Source organism: Osmerus mordax, chromosome 10 (genome assembly GCF_038355195.1).
Source record: "Osmerus mordax isolate fOsmMor3 chromosome 10, fOsmMor3.pri, whole genome shotgun sequence".
NCBI lineage: Eukaryota > Metazoa > Chordata > Actinopteri > Osmeriformes > Osmeridae > Osmerus > Osmerus mordax.
The window spans coordinates 2,507,421-2,531,479 of NC_090059.1; the positions used below are offsets into that span (position 1 = coordinate 2,507,421).

A 24,059-nucleotide genomic window follows, 5' to 3' on the forward strand; every position below is an offset into this window, starting at 1 on the left:
TAAACAAGTAGACTGACTAAATCCCTCACTCTCCCTATACACACCAGTGTTCACCTGTCACCACCCACTCTCCATCCACTCTGTATTTTCACTTTGATTCTTGCTCTTCATTAAAAGTAAAAACTACAACTTTGATCCAGTTGTCTGGAGAGAAATGCTGAGGAGATTAAGAGGCGAGAAGGAGACAAAAGAGAAAGGACAAGGATAAGTGCATTAAGAAGACTATAGTAAGTGATGAGAAAAGGTGTCTTCTAGTGCTTTTACATAAGTAGCGATTAGGCGACTGACATAATGTTGAGGGAGATGCTCAGACAGTAGAATGATTAGGATAATGTGGGAACATTCTGTTACCTGTCTAAACGTTGTCGGAGGGTTAGGGTAATGTGGTAAGTTTGTAGTAAGGTTGTACCTGTCTAGATGTAGTAGCAGGGTTAGGGTCATGTTGTGGTAAGGTTGTACCTGTCTAGATGTTGTAGGAGGGTTAGGGTAATGTTGTGGTAATGTTGTGGTAAGGTTGTACCTGTCTAGGTGTAGTAGCAGGGTTAGGGTAATGTTGTGGTAATGTTGTGGTAAGGTTGTACCTGTCTAGGCGTAGTAGCAGGGTTAGGGTAATGTTGTGGTAATGTTGTGGTAAGGTTGTACCTGTCTAGGCGTAGTAGCAGGGTTAGGGTAATGTTGTGGTAATGTTGTGGTAAGGTTGTACCTGTCTAGGCGTAGTAGCAGGGGGAAACCAGCAGGTCAGTGAGCACTAGCAGCTGGTCATCTGTGAAGCGCTGACGGTGCTTTTGCCAGTTGTCATGGTGAGTACGTCTGAAGTCTGACAGAGTTTTCTTCACCGTCAACTACGAAGCATAAGACACAATGCTAGTTCCAGATAATAGACTATTGTGTGTGTGTGTGTTACCAAGTTACTTGGGTGCAACAGTGTGTACCTCTATGGGCTGTGGGTCATTGAGGTGGTTGCTAAGGTCCATGAGGATCGGGGGCATCCAGACAGGGACGTCATACGGACATGACAGGATGCAGGCGCTGAGGCCGAGAACTCCCGCATGGCGGCGAACCAGGTCTGCACACACACGCAACGTTTCAACCTCAAATCACATCGTGAATCACAAATACTATGAGTGTGTGTGTGTGTGTGTGCACCTGTGGAAGAAAGCTCTCTGCTCCTGGCCCTGGGGAGGGAGGTCTGACTGAGGGACTGGAGCTGGCTCTGCAGACTGACGTCCAGGGGAAAGAACTGACACTGCAGGAAACCACTCAGGGTGGTCCCGGCCATGTCTCTTACCTGGAGCACAACAGGAACAGAGACAGACAGGGAGACCGAGAGACACAGAGAGAGAGAGTGGGGGATAGAGAGAGGGAGAGGGAGAGGGAGAGAGAGAGGGAGAGGGAAAGAAAGAAAGGAGGCAAAAAGGGAGGGGAGGGATGGTGGAGCAAGAACGAGAGGAGAAGACAACGTTGAGAAGAGGAGAAGGGAGATCCCATGATAATCTGACACAGTCCCAAGTGCTGCTGTCATGCCTAGCCTATCGTGTTTCCTGCTGGGAGAGGTGGTGTCACCCTGGTTACCTCCAGCTGCTCGTCTTGCAGCAGCTGCAGCACAAGGGCCCGGATGCTGAGCACCTGCGTGGGCAGAGCCAGGATGGTGAACAGGTTGTAGAACACCATGATCTGCAGGTAGGACAGCACCGAGTGACGCGCGTGCCACGAGCGATTGGACGACATCTGCAGGGAGGGGAAGAACGGGACAAAAGTGGAGAGAGAAGGATGGGAAGGGATGGACAACAGGAAGGGGGGGAGAGAGTGATAGAAGAGAGAGGGTAAGAAATCAAGGTGTAAAACAGGGAGGAAAAGGAAGAGTTTGAGAATCCTAATTCCACAAAGAGCGGAGGGCCTGTGATGCCTGTGATGTGAGCAAAACAAATAGGTGTGTGTAAGTGTGTTGCTGGGTGTCGGAGTAAGTGAGTTCTAGCAGGAGTGTGTGTGTGGTAGGGTATGTAGTGAGTTCTTACATTTTTATATTCTAGATTTAAGGACTACATGCACTTTTTAAGATTATTTTATGTTTACTGTATGCACCTGCCCACCAAAGTAAATTCCTTGTTTTTGTACACTTACTTGGCAACTCAACGTTATTCTGATTCTGAGTTTTAGCAGGAGTGTGTGTGTGCGTGTTTGTGTGGAAGAATGTTTGCGTAAGTGAGCAGGTGAGTGAGTTACTTCTAGCAAGAGTGTGTGTGTGTGTGTGTTTACCTCCTGCAGAGCAGCCAGGACTATGGGGATATGCTCCGTGTAGAGCAGACCCTGTGACATGAGCGAGAGACAGGTGCGGGCATCCTGTTTCATCTCATCATAGTTCTCATCCATCTCCACTGGGGCAATCTGGACCGAGACACAGGCGGAGAGGCCAGAGAAGAAGTCGTTAAAAAATCATTTAGAGTCGGTGAAGACAGTAATGGAATTTTAGGGAAGAGTTAAAATGAATGTGTAATGACGCTGTCTTGGTTGAGTTGTCAGGGTCTTGGGAAAGTGCGTGCGTGTCTGCCTATGTGAGTGTCTGTGTGTCTGTGTCTATGCGTGGGAGTGTATGTGTGTGTCAAAGTGTGTGTGTGTATGTGTGTACCTTGAAGAGCAGGGGGAGAAGCTGCAGCTGCTGTTCCACAGGAGTAGTGAAGGTTCGTCCAGCGCTGGCCATCAACCACTTCAACACTGGTGAACACAAACAAGAAAGGGTTACCGTGGTTCCACAGGTACCTCCCCTCCCCCCAGCCCTGCAGGGACGCTGTGGAGGCACACCTGTCTTGAGAAGTTTGATGGCCTGGGTCTTCTCGTCAGGCTCCTGGAGGTTCTCCTCGCGGACGTGGTTGTGGATCTCCTGCTCCGAGGTCAGGGGCTTGAGCCGGGCCAGGACCCTGCTGGTGAACTCAGCCACGTGGGGGGAGCAGGTAGGGCGCGTGTGGGGCAGCGCCACGTCTATCATGAAAATGTACGTCAGCACGCTGGGGGGAGGGAGAGAGAGGAAGGGAAGATTAGATGGCAGCAAAGAAAGCAAAGAACTTCTGCTGGGACCCACTGCTATTCCCTTGAGATTGTAGGCTGGAAGACAGCCCTGCCATTGTGTGACTCACTGTTGCACTGGCAGTCATATGTTGATAAGTAAGGGTCAAGATGTGATCTGATTGGTTGATCTACTGATAATAGTTTGGAAGAGGGGATAATGAAGCATTGTTCTGTGGATTCTTGATCTCCTGAGGGCTTTTCCTACTCCTCCTTCCTCACCTCTTACTTTTTCTCTCTGGTATCTGGTAGTAGGTAAGATTTAACTTTCACTTTGCCTTGTAATTTATTTAATTTGTTTGAAATGTTATTAAAGATCAATTTTATTTAATTATATTCTAATTAAACCTGTTGAATCAAATAACTACAATTTCATCGTGTGTGGTTCATATTAACATTAATATACAAATATTCATTAATACAATACAGTTTAACCCTCTTCCATTAGATCAAGGGGCAAAGTTTTGGTTGTTTGGCCAATGTAAAAACTGCTACAAGCTTAAAGATTATGAAAGCTGGTGATGAAATATAATAGAAAACGAAGAAAGAACTTATTAAAGAGTAAAGAAACCTGATCTTTGATATTTAATATTAAGTGTGTGTGTACCTGCCGATGCGCTCCCTCACGTTCTTGTACACCTGTGTGAGTTTGGGCTCCAGGTAGGCCAGCAGTCTGTGTAGCAGGTCAGGAACCCTCCACTCCTGCTGGGCCAGCCCCCCCTGCAGCACGTACAGCAGGCTGAGGGGGGGGGGGGAGAGGAGAGATGAGACATGAGAGATGAGGAACGAAGGGTAATGAAATAGTCATGTGTGCCACATCTCACAGCTCAGCTCAGCCTACTTTTAGAAATCGTGTCGAGGGGAGGAGAGGAGAAGGTATTTTAGGTGAACACACACACACACACACTGACCTGGCGTCCCTGAATGACCCCCCCTCCCCACTGAGGGGGCTCTCCATCAGCAGCTCAAACAGCCAGTGCAGCTTCCTGGGGTCCCGGCCCACCTGGAACACACACACACGCAGCCTCTTAAACTGGGTGTTGCACATGACTTTACAACGTGTGTATACTTTACGTGTGTATACCCTATAAGTGTATATTCTAAGTGTGTATACGTATATGTGTGTATATTCTATGTATGTATACCTGGGGCCTGTTCCATAAAGGCTGCTCAAAAAGGATGGGATTAAAGAACCCAAACCTGACTTGAATTAACCTAACAAGTCAGTCGGGGCTAAAGCGGTTCCATAAAGGCCAATTCTAGTTCACGCAATCTGCCTAATTCAAGTCAGATTCCAGAAGTCAAGATCATTGTGGATGCACCCTATTCTTAGGAATCCTGAGAGGTAGAACATGGATCATATCTTCCCGAAAGAACGTTCTCTTTATGACACGTACTATGACAGCTCATCCACCACTTCATCAAAATAAAATGACATGCCATGATTGACATGAACGATAGGCTACATATGTCAAGGTCAAAAAAAACAAACATACACCCTCTAAACACATCTAAATTGACGTTTTTTAGATTGCTATTTTTTTTAAACTAATAACCAATACATAATCCAGTAGTGTAAGAGCCATTCATTTATTTTGGATAATAACTACAAGAGCTCTAAATATAGTGATATAGATTTACGTTATATTAATTAATAATGATATTATTATTAACATTGTGTTAGTCTGCATGGGTGTCCCAAAAACTCGTCATACTCGTCCCTTTCCAATGAGAAACCAGTGACCCAGCCCGGGGGGTGGCAGGTGTGTGTGGAAACAGTCATTGACCGTGTCATCGGGTCAACGTGTGGACGGGCCACGCCAAGACAAAGACACTTGGAATAAAGAAACATCATTTGAAAGGACTCTTCTAAAGTTTATATAGCAGTTTTACATTTGTTTCCTTTTGGAAAATAAATCCATTCATCAAGAGGAAAGAAATAACCAGTTTCATCTTCAATAAACTTAACTTTTTAACATGGTTTTTGTGTCGGAAAAATAGAGAATAGATGTAGGCTATGGATTTAGGTTAATTGTTCAATTGTAGGCTACTGTTATGTATTATGTAGCTATGATAATTATACCTGGATAATTTAGAATGAGATATGTAGCATCAGCCTAAACTTTTGATATCACAAACTACCATATAGTAATACGTTTAATGTAGGCTATGTAGGTTTGTATCATTCTGAAATCATTGTTGATCATTGTTGCATGCATACATTTTTATTTTATATTTTAAAAAAGGCATCACGCCAGATAGTCCGTTGGTAAATCATCGTTTTCCCGTTGGGTCAGTGTTAAGCAACAACACAAGCCAAGCCTGACAGTTAGCCTGCCCCGGACCAGGTTAGTTTCGCAGCATAAGTTGCCATAGTAACTGGGTTTGAACTAAATTGAACTGGCTTTATGGAACTGAATGAACTGTAAATGAGTCCGACTAACTGACATAAGCCTGGCTTATTCCGAAAATTCGCTTTATGGAACAGGGCCCCTATATTTTATGTATTTACGTACACATGCTGTCGCGATGCAGGTGCCCCAGTCTGTGTACGTTTCCACGGTGATGTTGGACAATGCTGTCCGGATGAGAGGACCCAAAAGCTTCCACATGTTCTCCACCTACACGCACACACACACACACACACACACACACACACACACAAACAAGCACGGATTATCAGACCGCAACAGTGGTGGCTACAATGCTCAATGAGTGGTGTGTGTGTGCGTGTGTACCTTGCTGTAGCTCCAGTGTTTACTGCCCCTGATGAGGCCAGCTGTGACTTCACAAACACACCTCTGGGAGCTCTCGTGAGAGTCCCCAGCCAACTGCTCCAGGTGGGGCCACAACAATGACAAGAACGCATCGCCATAGTTGCGGAACAGCCCCTGTCAGGTACATACAGAAACATAAATGGTTGGAGAGCACACAAGGATCGCGTGTGAGTGTGTGTGTATCTGAGACAGTGTGTACCTTAAACAGGCAGAATCGACGAGGACTGAAACTGTCCTTGCCTTTGCGATCCTCCAGAGACAGAAACTCAATCAGCTGGCCAATGAACTCTGGGTCTATGAAATGTTCATAGATGATCTTCTCACCCTGAGACCACACGCACATACAGTTCACACATGTAAATTAATGTAGAGACTACTATGGTAACCCACACAAGAGTGTGTGTGTGTGTGTGTACCTCACACATCTCCTCATATTCCAGGGCTTCCTTGGGCTGTTCTACATAAGGTGCATAGATGACGATCTCTCTGTTCACATGACCAGGGTCCACAGGAGGGATGGATGGACACATGGATGAGTGGACAATCATCAGTCGGTCAGCTAGTCAGTTAGTCAATCAGTCAGTCAGTTAGTCAATCAGTCAGCCAGTCAATCAATCAGTCAGTTAGTCAATCAGTCAGCCAGTCAATCAGTCAGTTAGTCAATCAGTCAGTCAATCAGCCAGCCAGCTAGCCAGTCAGTCTTACCTAGGCCATGTGTAATAGCCCCAGTGAGTCTTCTCCACATAGTTCAGAGAGTTCCACTGTTCCTGGCTGAGGGGGAGCCTGTTGCTGTCATACTGTATCCAGCGGTTTGAATCCCTGTCTCCCACACACAGATGCTCGGAGTCGACTACACCACCTAGACACACACACACACACAATCGTCCCAGTATAACTTAGACTCAATGACGGCACGTGTCTGTTCACTTGATTGAGCTGTGTGTTTACTCACTGATGTCCGGGGGCTTCAGAGACACTTTCTTGCGTGGTCTCTTCAGCTGTTTTAAAATGGCAGCTACAGTGCAGATGGCCACCTAGGGGACAGGAGGAGAAACTGACACTTTGTAAACAAGTCCTTCATGTTGCTCCCAGTCTGCTACCCAGACAGACCACAAAATGTAGACACCAGTGTTTCCTCTATGTTGATTTTGCCGTGACCCGCAAATTTCTGCCGCCACGGTATCAGAAATAGGGCTGTACAAAAGGCCGTCTATCAGCAGTGATTGTTAAAGGCCGATATATGCTTCTCCGTTTAAAAAAAAACGGACAAATGGGAACGCCCTCCTCTACGGGGAACGCCCTTTCCAAGCTCTCCGAGAGCCTTCGGAGAGCCCCGGAGAGCTCGACGTGCACCTCCTTAATTTTCGAACTATCCGTCGTAATTTCGGATAGTTACTGATACCCCATTGGCTGTGATTGGTCAGTATTACAGTTTTTCTCAATTGTTTACACACAAATACTGGTACTAGAGACACAATGACCACAACATGTAACTCATGCACCAACCCCATGAACCAATTTTGCTAAACTACAAGCACAATTCCTGCTTTACACTCAAATTGCAGTTCTAAAACACACTTTTTTCAAAACACTACACACAATTCTCTGCATTTGGCACAATTTTCATGAAGAAAATCTTTTGTTTTCACAAGGAACACACTGACATTCAAATACGCACACTGACTCATCGCATGGACAAACACCTGTCACACAGTTTTACAATTAGCAATCAGAGCTTTAGCATAAAAGGGCAACAGGTGACCTCTTCTGTTTTTGAGCAATGGATGCCAACATTGGAAACAGAGGCAGATGAGTGAGAGTAAGAGGAGGAGGACAGGGAGGACGAGGATGAGGAAGGCCAAGGACCATAATCTCTGAGAATATCCGAGCCGCTTTGGTTGACCATGCGGTCAACCATGGTCTAACAATGAGGGATTCTGGGCAAAGAGTACAGCCAAATTTGAACAGCTACACTGTAGCATCCATCATCCGGACTTTCCGAAATGAGAATAGGTAAGAAATCTACTCTCACTACAAAATTGCAGTAGGCCTACTGAATATCAATACAGTACTCAATGAGTACAGTAGTACAGTATTGCCTGTGGACTGTTCTGTAGGACTGTAAAAATAAAGTATGTTTCAAGTATATGAGAAATGTATTCCTACTTTGTATTCCTACACAGTATTTACAGTATTTTACTATTTGTTTGGCAGAACTGAAAGATTACCAACACAAGGTGGTCGGGAACATCTTCTGTCTCCTGAACAGGAAACTGAAATCATGAACATGGTCCTAGAAAATAACGCCATAACATTACGCAAATACAAAGAAAAATAATAATAATGTAACTGTATAAACTATACAGTAAATTATTCTGTTGTTTTGTATGTAGACCACTGTATGTGCAACTTTGTGTTGGTTGGGATGTACACTGTGTACATTGTTTTTCTGGGAAAAATACGTAAAATATATTTGTTACAGTGTATTTCTGTGTTCTGAGTATAAAAACAATATTCTCAAATATTTTACAACACACTTATATATGTACTGTCTGTAGTAAGTGTAACACTGAACAAAAAAAGGCCTAACTCACTATGATGAATGAAGAAGAAGAAGTGTTTTCCATTTATCATAGTGTTTTACATTGAGCACATCAGTGTTCAAATGGTTCTTATAAATGTCTATTCATATGATGGTTTGTGTTTGTCATTTGAAAACAAAGGAGAAGTGAGGGGTTTTGCCCATTGTGTGTGTGATTTTTTGATTTGTGTGTAGAGTTCTGAGAGTATGAGGTATGCATTCAGAAAATGTGTGTAACCAATCGAGAAAAACTGTAAGAACCGCTTGCGTCAGGGGCGGGGTTGCCGTGATAAACAGGATGAACAGAATCCTTTGACCACCATTGCTGTAAGTTTTTACAATTAATATTTCAGCTAAACAGTACATGTAAATCAGCATCTGAATTAAAATGTGATGAGAAATGGGCAGTGTAGTTGCTGAAAATGTGCGTATTTTATTGATGAAACGGCTAATTTGTGAATTATTAATTGGCAGAATTTATGCCATTTAGAACATACTTTATGAGTGTGTTGAAGCTGTCTTTAAGTAGCCTAACCGTATTGCTGTAGGGGAAATAGGCCGAAAATCTGTGCAATATGACATTACAGCTATTAGACTATTACATTATCCTGCTCCGAAATATAGGGTTAGAACTTTGTTTTGGCTGGGGGGGGGGGGGGGGGGGGGATTTGGACATACCTGCCTGCAAAAAAAAAATCCTAGAGGAACCACTGGACAAACACGTACACACACACACAAACACACACACAGGGACAGACACCTTGCGTATGCTGAGTGAGTCGTGCGTGAGGCCTTGTGTGAAGTACAGGATAGCATCCGGAGGGAGGGGGTGGTCGTCTCTCAGTTGAAGAGAGAGCAGGTCTGTAGCCATGTGCTCAAACTTCCACGGCCTGAACACACACACACACAGATTCTTTGACAGAACACACGTACAACATCCATATACACCAAGACAAAATCATTTCTATATCCCATCCACAAACCCTGAGGGCAGCCATGTCTAATGATGCAAATTGGCACTTTATGACCATTTCATGAAGTTATTGAAGTCATGGGCTAAGGAAGGGCTGTTTCTGTAACTCCATTTGTCTTCACTTACATGTCCTTGTGGAGGAAAGGGGCTGTAACTGAAAATTAAAAATTATTCTGTCTCTCCAAAACTCCCAAACAGTACACCTACACACACACACACACGTTCACAAAAATACACACAACCAACACTCACAGGTCTTTGTCTTCAAGGCAGTCCAGGAGCTCGTTGACAAGCTTCTCATACTTCCTACAGAAGACAAGATGTGCGTGTGAGCGTGTGTGAGTGTGTTTGAGTGTGTGAGGAGGTGAGTGTATTTGCATGCTAACCTGACGGCCACCAGGTTTCTGATTCGCTGACGCTGAAGCCCCTCCTTCAGCTCCTGTTTGGTCGGTGCCTCCAAGCTGGGGGCGGGGATTTGAGATGCAAAGATCTCATTGGCTGTTTCTACGCAGCTGTCAGACACCTGGAAGAGACCGTGACCACAGAGGGGAGCAAATCAGACACTAACAGTATGTGTATCGTGTGTGTGTGTATGGCGTGTGTGGTGTGTGTACGTGTGTACATGTGTGTACAGTATGTGTATGGTGTATGATGTGTGCATGGTGTGTGTGTGTGTGTAACACACCGTAAAGTGAAGGCCTATCGTCTCGTGCTGCCGGTGGATCTTGTCTGTGATGTCATCAAGGAGCCGTCCAATGGAGGGCTTCTCCAGGGTCATGGAAGGAGAGAGACCACAGCGAACCAGAGCCGGCCACACCTCCCCGACACAGTCCCAGTCTCTCACATTGGCCAGACACACCCCCCCGTACACCCCCAGCAGACAGTACAACGCGCCCTGGAGAAACACAGCATCACTCCTGGACAGTCTCATGTGAGTGTGTCTGTGTGCGTGTATATGCATTGTGTATGTGCATTGTGTATGTGTGTGTATGTGTGTGTGTGTATGTGCGTGTGTTTTGTACCTTGAACTGCTGCTGTGTCCCTGAGGTGTGTTGTGGAGAGAGCAGTTTGAGAATCCGGGGAGCCACATCTCTGTAGGAGAGAGTGAAGGTTCCCAATGCAGCCATCAGCACAGCCTGGGCCCTGCTACGCACCTACACACACAGACACACACACACACACCACACACACACACACATCCCACACACACACCAGACATACACACCACTCAAACACACCCACACATACCATACACACACGCACACATACACGCACAACATACACGGACATACACACACACACACACACACCACACGCACGCACGGACGCACACACACACACAGGCTGGGTGAATATACTAGAGTTCTAGAGGTAGCGATGTAAGGATTTGTGTGTGTGTGTTTGTTTGTGTGTGTGTGTGTGTGTGGCTACCTGACTATAGGTGCTCGTAGACAGGAGCAGAAGATCGCTCATCAGCTCCTGGTGGACCATCTTGTATTCACAGCCCTCGCAAACCAGCTTCCTCATCTGAACACACCCGCTAGTTACACACAACTTACTACAGAACAACACCCCTACACAGCCAACACTTGACCATCATAGATCACCATTAACCAACTGACCTCGTGCTGCAGCAACACTCTGTCGATGAGCAGAGCGCGAATGTGCTGCTTCTTCCCATGGAGCTACAGAGAGAAACACAATAGCTGAGCTGTGCCGCTGAGCTGTGTGTGTGTTTGTGGTGTGTGTGTGTTTCTGGTGTGTGTGTGTTTCTGGTGTGTGTGTGTGTGTGTGTGTTTCTGGTGTGTGTGTCGACACGTTGCCTCACCCGGTCTTCCATGGACTTCTTGACGAGTGTGAAGCTTTTCCAGCGGGAGTCAAACTCCTTCTTGTGCGTTCCCCGGAAAAACAGAAGGTCACTGATGATCTGCACACACAAACATGCACACGCACACACACTGTATAAACCGGGACATGGAGATGGGGGCTCTTTTGTATTTGGAGCACCCCCCCTTACGAAACACACATCCAGAAACACACTAACTCATGACAAGGTGTGCACCTTTATAATGGCAAACAGGGACTTGGTGTCGTCCTCTGAATTTTCCAGAATGTGATCTAAGGGGTAGAGAAGAGGGGGGGGGACGGACCAATCCAGGTGAGATCGGAAGTCAAAACAGAACCCATCACGGCCTTTCAGGGAGTGTGAAGTGATGCTGCGCAGTGCTTGGGCAGGCGGCCCACATGCTGGCTGTCACTTACGCAGCAGTAATCTCATGGTTTTGCACATGGTCTCTCTGTAGCTCTCCCTGGAGGCATCTGGAGAACAAGAAACATTCACACACAGCCAACTCAGCATGTACACAACACTAGGAGAGCTGCAACACCAAGGCTTCTAGTGTGTGTGTGTGTCTCTGTGTGTCTGTGTGTGTGTGTTTTCACCATAGTCCACTCCAATGTGAAGCTTTATCTCCTCCAGGCTCACCATGGTGGGAACTCTGAGAATAAATAAGTATAATGACCATCATATAACACATGGTGAGGTGTGTGTGTGTGTGTGTGTGTGTCTTACAGGTCAGGGACAGCTGGTCCGTCCAGAGGAGGCAGCATGCTTCCAGTTCCCAGCAGGCAATGCTGCACAATGGCCAAACTCTGCAACAGCTCCTCCCTGTGGTCAAAAGGTGCAACCATGCGTTTGAACACCATCGCATTTTCAGAAGACATTGAGAACTGAGATAATCTGAAGGAGAGCTGACCTGCTCATTGGTTGCTGGCCAGAGACATGATCTCTGATTCGCTGGAGCTCAGGCTGTAGAAGGCAGGACAAGAGCTGAAAGACAAAATCCTCCTCCTCTTTACTGGGCACGTGCCAACACACCCCCAGTGCAGCTACATCCCCAGCCCTGCCCCAGTCCTGCACAGGGAGAGAGAGAGACACAATGCTACAGTTTGTACTGATAAACAAAGGGTTTGTTTAGCTAAGTTAGTTTAAATGGTTGAATGTGTCTGTACGTCCTGTATGTGTATTGAGTGTGTGCATGTGTACTCATATGTGGAGGTGTGTATTGAGTGTGTGTGTGTGTGTGTGTACCCGTATAGGGAGGTGTGTGTCAAAGCCCCCAGGTGTGCTGCGGTATTCAGTGGGGTACGTGAGCGACAGAGAGCGGAGTGTGTGTTCCAGGAGACAGCAGGCCAGAGTGTAGGCCTGCTTACAGCGCAGACGCACACACACACACAGGATCTGCTCCAGATCCTCCCGGTACAGCAACAGCTGGTCCCCGTCCACACGAGTCACCTGCGACACACACACACAGCCATACACGCACAGCCATACAAGCACACACACAGACACACACAGACACACACACATACACGCACACAGACACACACATTGATGAACCATTCTGTAGAGCTTTCCATGACACATGTCTTGGGAATTGTGGGATTAAGTCTTAAATCACAAAAATAGTTTGTTCAGTCATTTACTTAGTAGTGTGTGTATGTGTGTGTGTGGGGGGTGTATGTGTATGTGTGTGTATGTTTTTGAATGTGTGTGTCTATGTGTGTATGTGTGTGTGTATGTGTGTGCGTAAATGTGTATGTGTGTACGTGTAAGTGTACGTGTATGTGTGTGTGTGTCAGGCAGAACTGGTATGTTTGTCTGACCTCTGAGAGCAGCTGCAGATTCCACAGCAGCTCCTTATCCATCTCCTCCTCATTTAACAGCTCTTCATCTGTGAACACACATGCACATAGAAATGCACATTGATACACACACATACATAAATATAGGTTGATACACACACACACACATGCAAACATGCACACAAATACACACTAATACATGAACACAGGGAGTCAGATGGCTGAGCGGTTAGGGAATCGGGCTATTAATCAGAAGGTTGCCGGTTCGATTCCTTGGCGTGACTATGACGTTGTGTCCTTGGGCAAGGCACTTCACCCTACTTGCCTCCGGGAAATGTCCCTCACTTGCTGTAAGTCGCTCTGGATAAGAGTGTCTGCTAAATGACTAAATGTAAACACGCTTCAAACTACCATACACTAACAAATACACAAAAGTAAAAGCAAATAAAAGTATTAGCAACTAACAAATACACAATGGACAACACACAAGTATCTGTACTAGACAGTCTAATACACGAAAAACACACGGTACTGACTGGCAGTGATGTGCAGGATGATACTGCAGCAGTGAGGGACAAACAGTCTGAGAGACTCTGCTGGATGACACTGCAAACGCACAAACACATGCCACACAGACACACACTCATGTAAGCATACACATATGATGCATGCATGCACAACCACGGTCAGACAATTGTTAATGGCCAATATGACTGTAATCTGCAGGTAGAAGAACTAGAAAAGTCCAGGCACCTTGGCTGCTGCTCGACACATGTCCGCCACCATCCGGCCAGACACACACGTCTCAAAGATGTTCGTTGTGGCAAAATTGTACACCTTCTCCAAAGCCACCTAAACCATCCAGTCAGAACCAGAACCAAGGGCAGGAATAGCAGCTCAATAGATTTAAATGTCACTTCAACCTCACAGACTGTTGACATCTACTGATTCTTATCAGGTCATGTGAAAGGATTCTTTATAGAATTGGGGTTTAAAGATGTGTGTGTGTCTGTGTGTGTGTGTGAGCATAAGTACATGTGTGTGGACGGGGCGGGGTTCTTATAGTGTGTGTGTGTGTGTGTGCACGTGTCATAGTGTGTATGGGTTTGTGTGTGTGTGTTCCAGAGTAGTGTGTGCGTGTGTTGCAGTGGGTGAGTGTGTGTTGCAGAGTGTGTGTGTGTTCCAGTGTTTGTGTGTGTGTTCCAGAGTGTGTGTGTGTGTGTGTTCCAGTGGGTGTGTATTCCGGTGTGTGTGTGTGTGGTCCAGAGTGTGTGTGTGTGGTCCAGAGTGTGTGTGTGTGGTCCAGAGTGTGTGTGTACCCTGTAGATGGGGCGGGAGCACTGTGTGAGGATGGTGCTGATGGTGGAGGACAGGCCCAGCTCCACCAGGCTCTCCAGCTGGGTCTGCGTGTCTGTCTCTGTCTCCCCACGAGTCTGCTCCAGGGTGCTGCTGTCTATCAGAGCAAAACACCTACACACGCATACATACACACACACATACACACTCACGCATACATACACACACACATACACACTCACGCATACATACACACACACATACACACTCACGCATACATACACACACACGCATACATACACACACACATACACACACACACATACATACACACACACATACACACACACGCATACATACACACACACGCATACGTACACACTCACGCATACATACACACACACGCATACATACACACACACACATACACCCACACATTTTCAAACACACTTTGTTGCTGTTCTGCTAATTTACAAACAAGTAAACAATTTGAGATCGTAGAAGCATTAGAAATGACATTAAGTAACTGAATTGAAATATTGTCCATAAACTTTGAATGACCATCTCCCCCCTCAAACTCTCCATTACCATCTCCCCTCTATGACTAGCAGAAGCTCACTGTGTGCGCCTGTCTACTGGGACTGTACCTGTCCATGAACTGGAGAACAAAGTCTTCAAACTCAGCAGAGGCAAAACACAGCTCTCTCTCAATCTGACACCAGAGGAGACAAAGCTCGAGTCAATGTCTGTGTTTATGTGTATCTGTGCGCTTGTCTAATGGGGGGGCGTGGGGGGGGGGGGCGGGGGGGGGGGGGGGGGGGGTTGTGTGTCAGTCAGGGTGTGTGTGTCTGAATGAGAGTGTGTGTGTGTGAGTCAGTAAGGGTGTGTGTGTCTGAATGAGAGTGTGTGTGTGAGAGTCAGCAAGGGTGTGTGAGTGTGTGTGTCAGGTTGGAGAAGGAAATTGTGAACTTTTTCTTTTTTAGGCAGTTTAGGGTTTGGAAACTCTTCACCCCTCACTAAAAGTTTGCTTGTGATTAACAATGGCGAGACAGGCCACAGAACGCTATGCAGCTAATGGTGTTACGTTAGCTAATGTCAGCTCCCAACTTTTTTATTACGTGAGTTACACATATGTCACATATATCAGATATGTGTGTCAGATCTGAGTGATGCTGTGTGTGTGTTTACCTCTGTGAGGTCAGTGTGCTGAGAGGGAGCAGACGAGCAGTCGACAAAAGGCACCAAAGTGGTGAAGGTGGCGATAAACTGGAATGTTATCTAGAGAGAGAGAGAGAGAGAAGGAGGGAGACACTATAAATCACACCAGGCAGAAACTGCTGGAGGAGTAATTTGCTCGCCCCTGGTGTAACACCTACCATGCACTTGCTGAAGTCGTTTGGATCGACCCCGGGCAACGCTCCCATGAGCAGCGGGAGAACGTGTGTGCGGCCTTCTGGGTAATGGTTGCCGGCGGAGATGAGGCTGCGAGCCATCCCAATCATGCAGCTGAGGGTCGCCGTGAGCGTGTGAGGTTCAGTAAGAGTCTGCATAGCAGCATACGTTCTACAGACACAGCAGGGACGCCCCGAACACACACACATGCACACACACACACACATACACATATATCCACACACACACATATACACACACACACATACACACACACACATACACACATATATACACACACACATACACACACATATACACACATATATACATACACACACACACACACACATATACACGCATACATAGACACACATACAAACACACATACACATTCACACATACACACAAACACAATGGACCACAAAGATATATATTAGACAACGTACATGTACATTAAACCACACAGATGTACATTACATTAGTTTTTCGGTATAGAAATAACTCGCTGTAGGGTTAGAAAGCCTAACCCTTTATGCTGCATGCAATGATTATTTACATGACAAGATTAGTTATCAATTAGGGTATATTGTAACTGTTTGTAACCGTTGATTGTAAACTAAAGTAGAAATGTCTATAAATAGCATCGTCATTAGCGTTACACCCCCTCACAAACACACAGACAACACACACAACACACACACACAACACACACAACTCACTTCTCCAGTACGGGAGGTATGGTGAGCTGAGGGGTGAGGAGAGCCAGGTTCTGCAGTGCGTAAGCAGCGTCCATACTGCCTGTCTTACTGCCAGCCACCAGCAGGGGGCACATGCAAGACACCCAACAGCCCTTCATTAGCTCACTTCAGTTATCTTGATATATATTTGTCAATTTGATCCTATGTGTATTGAGTGTATGTATCTATGCCAGCAGCAGTACCTGAACATGGCCAGCAGGGCGGCTCCACTGAGACTGAGGGAGAAGTGGTGCAGGTCAGCGTCGCTCAGTTTCTGCTGATCTGGGACGGGCGTGATCCAGGACGGCTGGGCGTGGCGCTCACGGTGGACACGACGAACCACGCTGGCCGGCAGCCGCTGGAGGAGCCTCATCAGATGAGACTACACACACACACACACACACACACACACTGGCATCAACATATGCCCTCTGCTGGGTCAATGTGTTTTGGTGTGGCAGGGGTGTGTGTGTTTGTGTGTGTGTGTGAGGTCAGACCTGCCAGCGTCCATGATTGGAGGGGTGGTAATAGGAAGCGATACTGTTTAACAGACAGCTCAGCTGTTTCTGCGCAGGGTTCCCTGGCCCACCCTACAGGGACACAGGTCAGGGTTCAAACCGTCATTATGATCACTATCATCATCATCATCCTCGACATCCTTTTTCTCACCATCCTACTCATCATCATCCGTTTCATCCTCATCATCATCCTCCCCTCATCCTCATCATCATCCTCCTCCCCGTCATCCTTTTCATCCTCATCATCATCCTCCTCCCCCTCATCCTTTTCATCCTCATCATCATCCTCCTCCTCATCCTTTTCATCCTCATCAAAATCTTCCTCCCCCTCATCCTTTTCATCCTCATCATCATCCTCCTCCCCCTCATCCTTTTCATCCTCATCATCATCCTCCTCCTCATCCTTTTCATCCTCATCATCATCCTCCCCCTCATCCTTTTCATCCTCATCATCCTCCTCCCCCTCATCCTTTTCATCCTCATCATCATCCTCCTCCCCCTCATCCTTTTCATCCTCATCATCATCCTCCTCCTCCTCCTTTTCATCTTCATCATAATCTTCCTCCCCCTCATCCTTTTCATCCTCATCATCATCTTCCTCCCCCTCATCCTTTTCATCCTCATCATCATCCTCCTCCTCATCCTTTTCATCCTCATCATCATCCTCCCCCTCATTCTTTTCATCCTCATCATCCTCCTCCCCCTCATCCTTTTCATCCTCATCATCATATTCCTCCCCCTCATCCTTTTCATCCTCATCATCATCCTCATCCTCATCCTTTTCATCCTCATCATAATCTTCCTCCCCCTCATCCTTTTCATCATCATCATCCTCCTTCCCCTCATCCTTTTCATCCTCATCATCATCCTTCTCATCATCATCCTTTTCATCAATCCTCCCCCTCATCATCCTCCTCCTCCATCAGTTATCTTCCCCCAGGGTGCAGAGCAGTACCAGCAGGGCAGTGATCCACACCACCAGGTAACCCATGTCGTAGGAGTTGGTGAGGTATCGAGGAGCCACCATCTGACTGACCCCAACAGGCAGGTTCAGACTGCGCAGGATCCTCGTGAAGATCTAATGCACACACACACACCACAGGTTACAAATGGAATGAAAAACCGACCCCTCAAAATACACATACTCTCACGTACACAACCCAGACAGGTGAAAGATTTAATAAAAAACAATCCATCAAAATACAGACACACGCACACATTCACACACACACACACACACACACACACATACACACACACACACATACACACACATACACACATACACACACTCACACAACCCAGACAGATTAAAAGCGGAATGAAAAACCAACCCTCAAAACACAGATACACACACACATTTACACACACACACACACACACACACACACACACACACACACACACACACACACACACACACACACACACACACACACACGCACACACACACACACACACAACCACACACACACACACACAGAAGTTTTACTCACAGTGGGGATATAAGGGGTCCAGTCCACATAGCCAATATTGTCATTGGCCAAACGCGCAAACAGGTTCACAAGACACTGGAGACACAAATCAACTGTTGAGTGTTTGTGGGGGAACATTCTTTTGTTTGTGTGTGTGCATGGTTTTAGAGTGTGTGTGTGTGTGTGTTGAACTCACCCCTTCCCAGTTGGGCTGACTTTGGACTGATACCCACAGGCTCATCAACTCATCAAACCACAACCTTAAAGAGCACACACACACACATACACACACACAATCAGATACACAATTTTTTTTCAACTATGTGCTCTCACTGACACTCCCTCATGGATTTCGAAATAAGACAAATAGTCTTGGAAAATTCAGGTAAGCCTTGTGACTAACTATGTTGGAATTGGAAACTGCATGGAAAGTTCCTTCCAACTCCTGAGCGTGACCTCCAGTAATGTGTCTAAATCTAGAACAGGCCCCAACACTCAGTAATGTGTCTAAATCTAGAACAGGCCCCAACACTCAGTAATGTGTCTAAATCTAGAACAGGCCCCAACAGTAATGTGGCAGAATCTAGGAAAGACTTCAATAACACATTCTGGAGGACAGTTTGCAGCAAGCAAAGAGAAAAGAGATGAAAGAGGAGAACATGCCACTGAAGACGCTTCATTGAACAGGTTTGTTCCTGTTGTTGACACACACACACATTTATACACACACACACACACACATATATATACACGTACACACACACACACATACACCTACACACACACACACACACACACACACACCTACACACACACACACACACACATACGCACACACACACCTACACACACACACACCTACACACACATACACACACACATACATACACACAAACATACACACACACACATACACGCCTACACACACACACACCTACACACACACACACCTACACACACCTGAAGCCCTGTGCGTGCTCCTCGGGGGGCATGATGGTGGGAAGGAAGAGCTCCATGTAGCTGACGGCCTTCTGCATGATCACGTCAAACACACACAGCAGGGGGCGCCACTCATCTAGCATCTCCTGGGTGGAGGACGCAGGGAAATACCTGGTCCACACACACACACACACACACATACACAGACGCACACCCAGACACACGTACACAGACGCGCACACACACACAGACACACAGTATGACATTACAGTAAATATATGAAGGAGTATTATTTTAATGAAGTGTCTTGCAATCACTGTACAAAACTCACAATCTGCAACTCTTCACCATTGCTTTCAGCATGTTCTCCAAAGAGCTGGGGAACAAACAGGTAGAAAGAAGGAGGGTCAGATGGAGAGATGATGGAGAGAATTGGAGAGTCCATTAGTCCACGTGTTAGTTCATGCATGAGGATGATGGGATGTGTGTGTGTCAGTGGCGATTTCTTTAAGACTGCAAGGGAAGCTCAGCTTCCCTTAACATTTCAAAAAATTCATGGTCAAATATTTACTATTGTGTTAACATTTTAAATGCGTTAGAACACGTTCATATCGAAGACGAGTTCTTTCAGAATCAGCTACATATATTAGCATGTCGACTAACTGATTTCCTTCTCATACATTCCCGTAGCGCCACAGTGCATTTCCCTGTTGAAGCTCAGCTTCCATGGACTTCAATGGGGCTGCGTTGAACAGTTTTTTTCAGTGCTTCGAAACTATACGGTCATCGGATAAATGCTGCGATAATGTCCCGCCCTGGACGCTCAGCGTCTCTGGGGGTGAATGGAGGAGTGGGCTGGCCTGGACGCTGGGCTTCCGCATGATGATCGGAGGGTCTGTCGAAAGACTGCATCTCCTTTTGATTGACAGCGATTTTGTACTATAAAAAGTCGCCGAAGCTATTCAAGCTCAGTCCCATCACGGATTTTGCAACTGTAGTTGAAAGACAAACGGCTGCAACCTATTTCTTGGTATTTGCTTGGCGAAATTGCTAGCCAATTTTCATCATACATTTCATACAATTATGCATCACATTCCTTGTTTCAGTTGAACCTAATTCCCATATTTACTTCGGGTTTAAATATTTTTTGGTTAGATCGTTTGTTCATTCATTCATACAGTAGGCTAGGCTAGTGTCGTAGGGGTGAACTAGCCAGTGAACTGAAAATGCATATGATGTAGGCCGAAACTGAGCTTCCCCTGTTTGAAAGACCAGCGGCTGCCACTGGTGTGTGTGTATCACTACGTACTTGGGGAACCAGATAAGGCCCAGGTGTTCCGTTTTAGAATGTAAGACCTTCTCACACAGCGCGTACAATGGTCGCCATGGCAACTCCAGGTCATCCCGTGACAGCAACTCCTTTTTCCTGTCGGCGGATGAAGTGAATCATCAGACCCCAGACTGTGAGATCTGTCAGGGCTGTGTGTGTGTGTGTTGTAAGGGCTCTGTCTGTGTGTGTGTGTATGTGTGTGTGTTGTCAGGTCTGTTTGTGTGTGTGTGCGTGTTGTAAGGGCTTTGTGTGTGTGTGTGTGTGTGTTGTAAGGGCTGTGTGTATATGTGTGTATGTGTGTGAGTGTGTGTTGTGAGTCCTGTGTGTGCGTGTGTGTGCGTCGTGTGTGTGTGTGCAGGCCTACTTGAGCAGGTTGATCAGAAGCCTGGCAAAGCTCTGCATCATATGAGGCTCCAGGTTGGGCAGAGTGACCAACTCATACATCAGCTTAATGAACACAATATGGTCCTCTTTACTGAACCTGCGGCCATACAGCTTCAGAAACCTGCCAAGGAAAGACAGAGAGAGAGAGAGGGAGAGAGAGGGAGGCAGAGAGGCAGAGAGAGAGACAGGGAGAGAGAGGGAGGCAGAGAGGCAGAGAGAGAGACAGGGAGAGAGAGGGAGGCAGAGAGAGAGAGTAATAGAAAGAGAGAAGGGGAGAAAGGGAGGGAAAGAGCGATAGAGAGGGGGGAGAGAAAGAGGGATAGAGAGAGAGCAAGGGAGCAATAGAGAGAGGGGGGAGAGAGATAGAGAAAGGGAGAGAGAGAAGAGAGAGCAATAAAGATAGAGAGAGAAGGGGAGAGAGGGAAGAAAGAGCAATAGAGAGAGAGGGCGGAAAGAGAGAGAGGCGGAGAGAAAGGGGGGGAGAGAAAGAGAGAGAGATGGGGGAAAATAGGGAGGGAGGGATAGAAAGAGAGGGGGAGGGAAAGGAGTTGTGTGGAGATTAAACATGAACTCACATTTAAAGCACTGTCTGTGTACTTGAGGAAAACTGGGCAGGATTTAAGTGATGGAAGGGAAACAAGGTACACACACACGCACACGCTAAAACAGTAGGCCTACAAAGGTTTTCTAATAGGGGGAAAATGAAGACTGATCGCTTCCTGCTGAAGCACTAGCAGGTGACCCATTAACTGGCTAGACATAAACAACGTCACTGCCGCTAATGGGATGAGGAGCTGGAGGCCAATGTGAAACCTTCATAAAACAATGGCTGAACTTCTACGTGAAGTCATACTGTAGAATTAGGATTCAATTCAATGCTTATATAATTGATATTATACGGTGGTTACCTTAACCTATAGGGTATCCTAAAAAAACATTTCAACATTTCCTAGATTTCTTGAATCTTCTTGTTGGTCAACAAAATGGGATTAAACAACAGGGCCAGGTCACCGTGATATCAACAATTGTTATGAGTAGCAGATAGGACATGCTTACGGGGTAATTTCAATTCAATTTAGATATATAATCCATGTGTCATTATTTAATAGATTAAAGTTAGACATTTAGTCTTAATTTATGCAGTCTACCAATGATGGAGGCTATACTACATTTACATTTAGTCATTTAGCAGACACTCTTATCCAGAGCGACTTACAGTAAGTACAGGGACATTCCCCCGAGGCAAGTAGGGTGAAGTCAGTTGGCATGACCAGGAATCGAACTGGCAACCTTCGGATTACTAGCCCGATTCCCTCACCGCTCAGCCACCTGACTCCCTATACTAGACCAGCATCCACGCCTCTACTTACGCAAATAGTTTCCTTGTCCAGAAAGAGACACCGGGCCAGAGTTCTCTGACCATGACTGCCCGGGCCAGGTTCGCCTTTATCTCGGCCAGTAGCCGAGCAGCCTCGTGGTCCAGACGGTCTGCGTACGGCAGCAGGCCGTTGTAAACAATCTCTTTCTGAGGGACGAAGTCAGGGGGGTCGGCCTGGTCCGTCATCGTCGTTTGAGAGATATTCCTACAGTTTTCGACGGAGTGACTCAAAGGGTCTTTTTTTGCTTCCCTCGAAGCTCCAAGTCTTACTCAGCATAATCCCTGTTCGAGATCCGGTAGGGTATCACCGTAGGCTACAGGACAAAAGCAAAAGTGTGTCACACGCTAATTAAAATAAAGGCTAAGCGCAAGCTCTTTTGCCCGTGACCTCCGCAACCTGCATCCCTGCTGCTCTGGTACACCTAGGCTGTTTGTGTCCACGTCGCGCCTTTCAACGGAACGCATGACACAAACACATATGTCTTTAGTGATAGATGTCTGCAAGTGTTATACCGTCTTCTTCTATCCTACATCCTCTCAACTACAAATCCCAGCTACCAGTGTGAGTGTATTAAGAGGTTAATCTGTAAAGATGGAGACACTAACAGGATAGCCAGCTAACAAGATTAATTCCCTTCCCCCTTCCTTGCAGAGCTACCTTAACACTACCATCATACACACTCACACAATAGTATCTATCTGAATGGTTGGTATAATATGAGGCTCAATAAACAATGACATTGCTAGTCTCTCTCCTTCTGCCAAACCCACTCCATGTACCTGTTTCCTCTGCCAACCTTCATGTACCCCTTCCATGTCAATCCATTTATTTTAAGACTGTGGTAATTCAATGAGCTTCATTTGCATGCTGGGGAAGGAACAGATAATCAACTACGGGGAAGCGAAGTTGAAAACACAACCCTAGGTGACCCGTCTTACTGTGGCACAGAAGAGGGCTGGAGAGAATTTAGCTGGACTGTCTTACAGTGCGTTCACACTGCAGCGGAGCGGGCGGCGGGCGGCGTCGGCTTCCAATTCATTTTCATTGAAACCAGGCGTTGACGCTCGCGTAGGGCATTGTGGGAAGGCGAGCGGAGCGGAGCATTGCAAGTTGGATTTTCTCAACTTTATGTAAATGAGGAGCGTGAACACGCTAGCGTTGGCCAATCGAATTGGTTTCTTGTTACGTAGCAACTGTTGCTCATGGTAAACATGTCTAGGTTTTACAATTTCAAGATGGAGGAGAAACTTATCGTATGTGTCCGCAAACCCAGTTCTGTTCAGAACAAAGTTACGTAATGTGACAAGCCTGAATTTAAAGATGACATTAAACTAATAATGCATGGTGCAGGGTTGCCGACGTTGTCAGTGTCCCTAGTGTGTTTTTATACTTTTAAATTCAGTCTCGTCACATTACGTGACTGTTCTGTGCCACTGCTAGCTCGCTAGCCCAGCCTACAAACGACTGGTTGAGTGACCGGTGGCGTAACATGTATTCTACTGTAATCTTGCACTAGTAAAAATTCAGTATTAATGTTGTGTAAAAGTGGTATTTTGATCGATATTGTGAG

General features: G+C 46.3%; 1 protein-coding gene across 1 annotated transcript; it reads right to left on the reverse strand.

Annotated features, from left to right (window-relative positions):
- Positions 1-707: 707 nt before the first annotated feature.
- Positions 708-22,674, reverse strand: psme4b (proteasome activator subunit 4b). Its single transcript, XM_067245112.1, has 47 exons — positions 22,481-22,674; positions 21,091-21,231; positions 20,706-20,822; positions 19,728-19,772; positions 19,418-19,567; positions 18,654-18,717; positions 18,479-18,553; positions 17,938-18,060; positions 16,962-17,054; positions 16,668-16,846; positions 16,447-16,533; positions 15,709-15,895; positions 15,521-15,610; positions 14,980-15,044; positions 14,356-14,506; positions 13,790-13,888; positions 13,573-13,642; positions 13,058-13,125; positions 12,483-12,686; positions 12,148-12,305; positions 11,964-12,059; positions 11,834-11,889; positions 11,654-11,710; positions 11,454-11,509; positions 11,220-11,318; positions 11,014-11,076; positions 10,823-10,918; positions 10,414-10,545; positions 10,077-10,286; positions 9,778-9,914; positions 9,644-9,697; positions 9,179-9,308; positions 6,790-6,871; positions 6,543-6,696; positions 6,254-6,323; positions 6,037-6,162; positions 5,799-5,951; positions 5,577-5,681; positions 3,972-4,063; positions 3,668-3,799; positions 2,800-3,002; positions 2,627-2,712; positions 2,257-2,385; positions 1,573-1,728; positions 1,147-1,288; positions 933-1,066; positions 708-842 (listed from the first exon to the last, which is right to left on the reverse strand). The coding sequence occupies exons 1-47, from the start codon at positions 22,672-22,674 to the stop codon at positions 708-710; spliced, it is 5,445 nt and encodes a 1,814-aa protein (XP_067101213.1).
- Positions 22,675-24,059: the final 1,385 nt, after the last annotated feature.

Coding starts and splice junctions, on each gene's coding strand:
- psme4b (XM_067245112.1), bottom strand. CDS start 22,674: ATGACGGACCAGGCCGACCCCCCTGACTTCGTCCCTCAGAAAGAGATT. Junction 13,126..13,572: donor CATCCTGCACATCACTGCCA/GTCAGTACCGTG, acceptor GTGTGTTCACAG/ATGAAGAGCTGTTAAATGAG. Junction 3,003..3,667: donor GTGAGGGAGCGCATCGGCAG/GTACACACACAC, acceptor CCCTCCCCCCAG/CGTGCTGACGTACATTTTCA.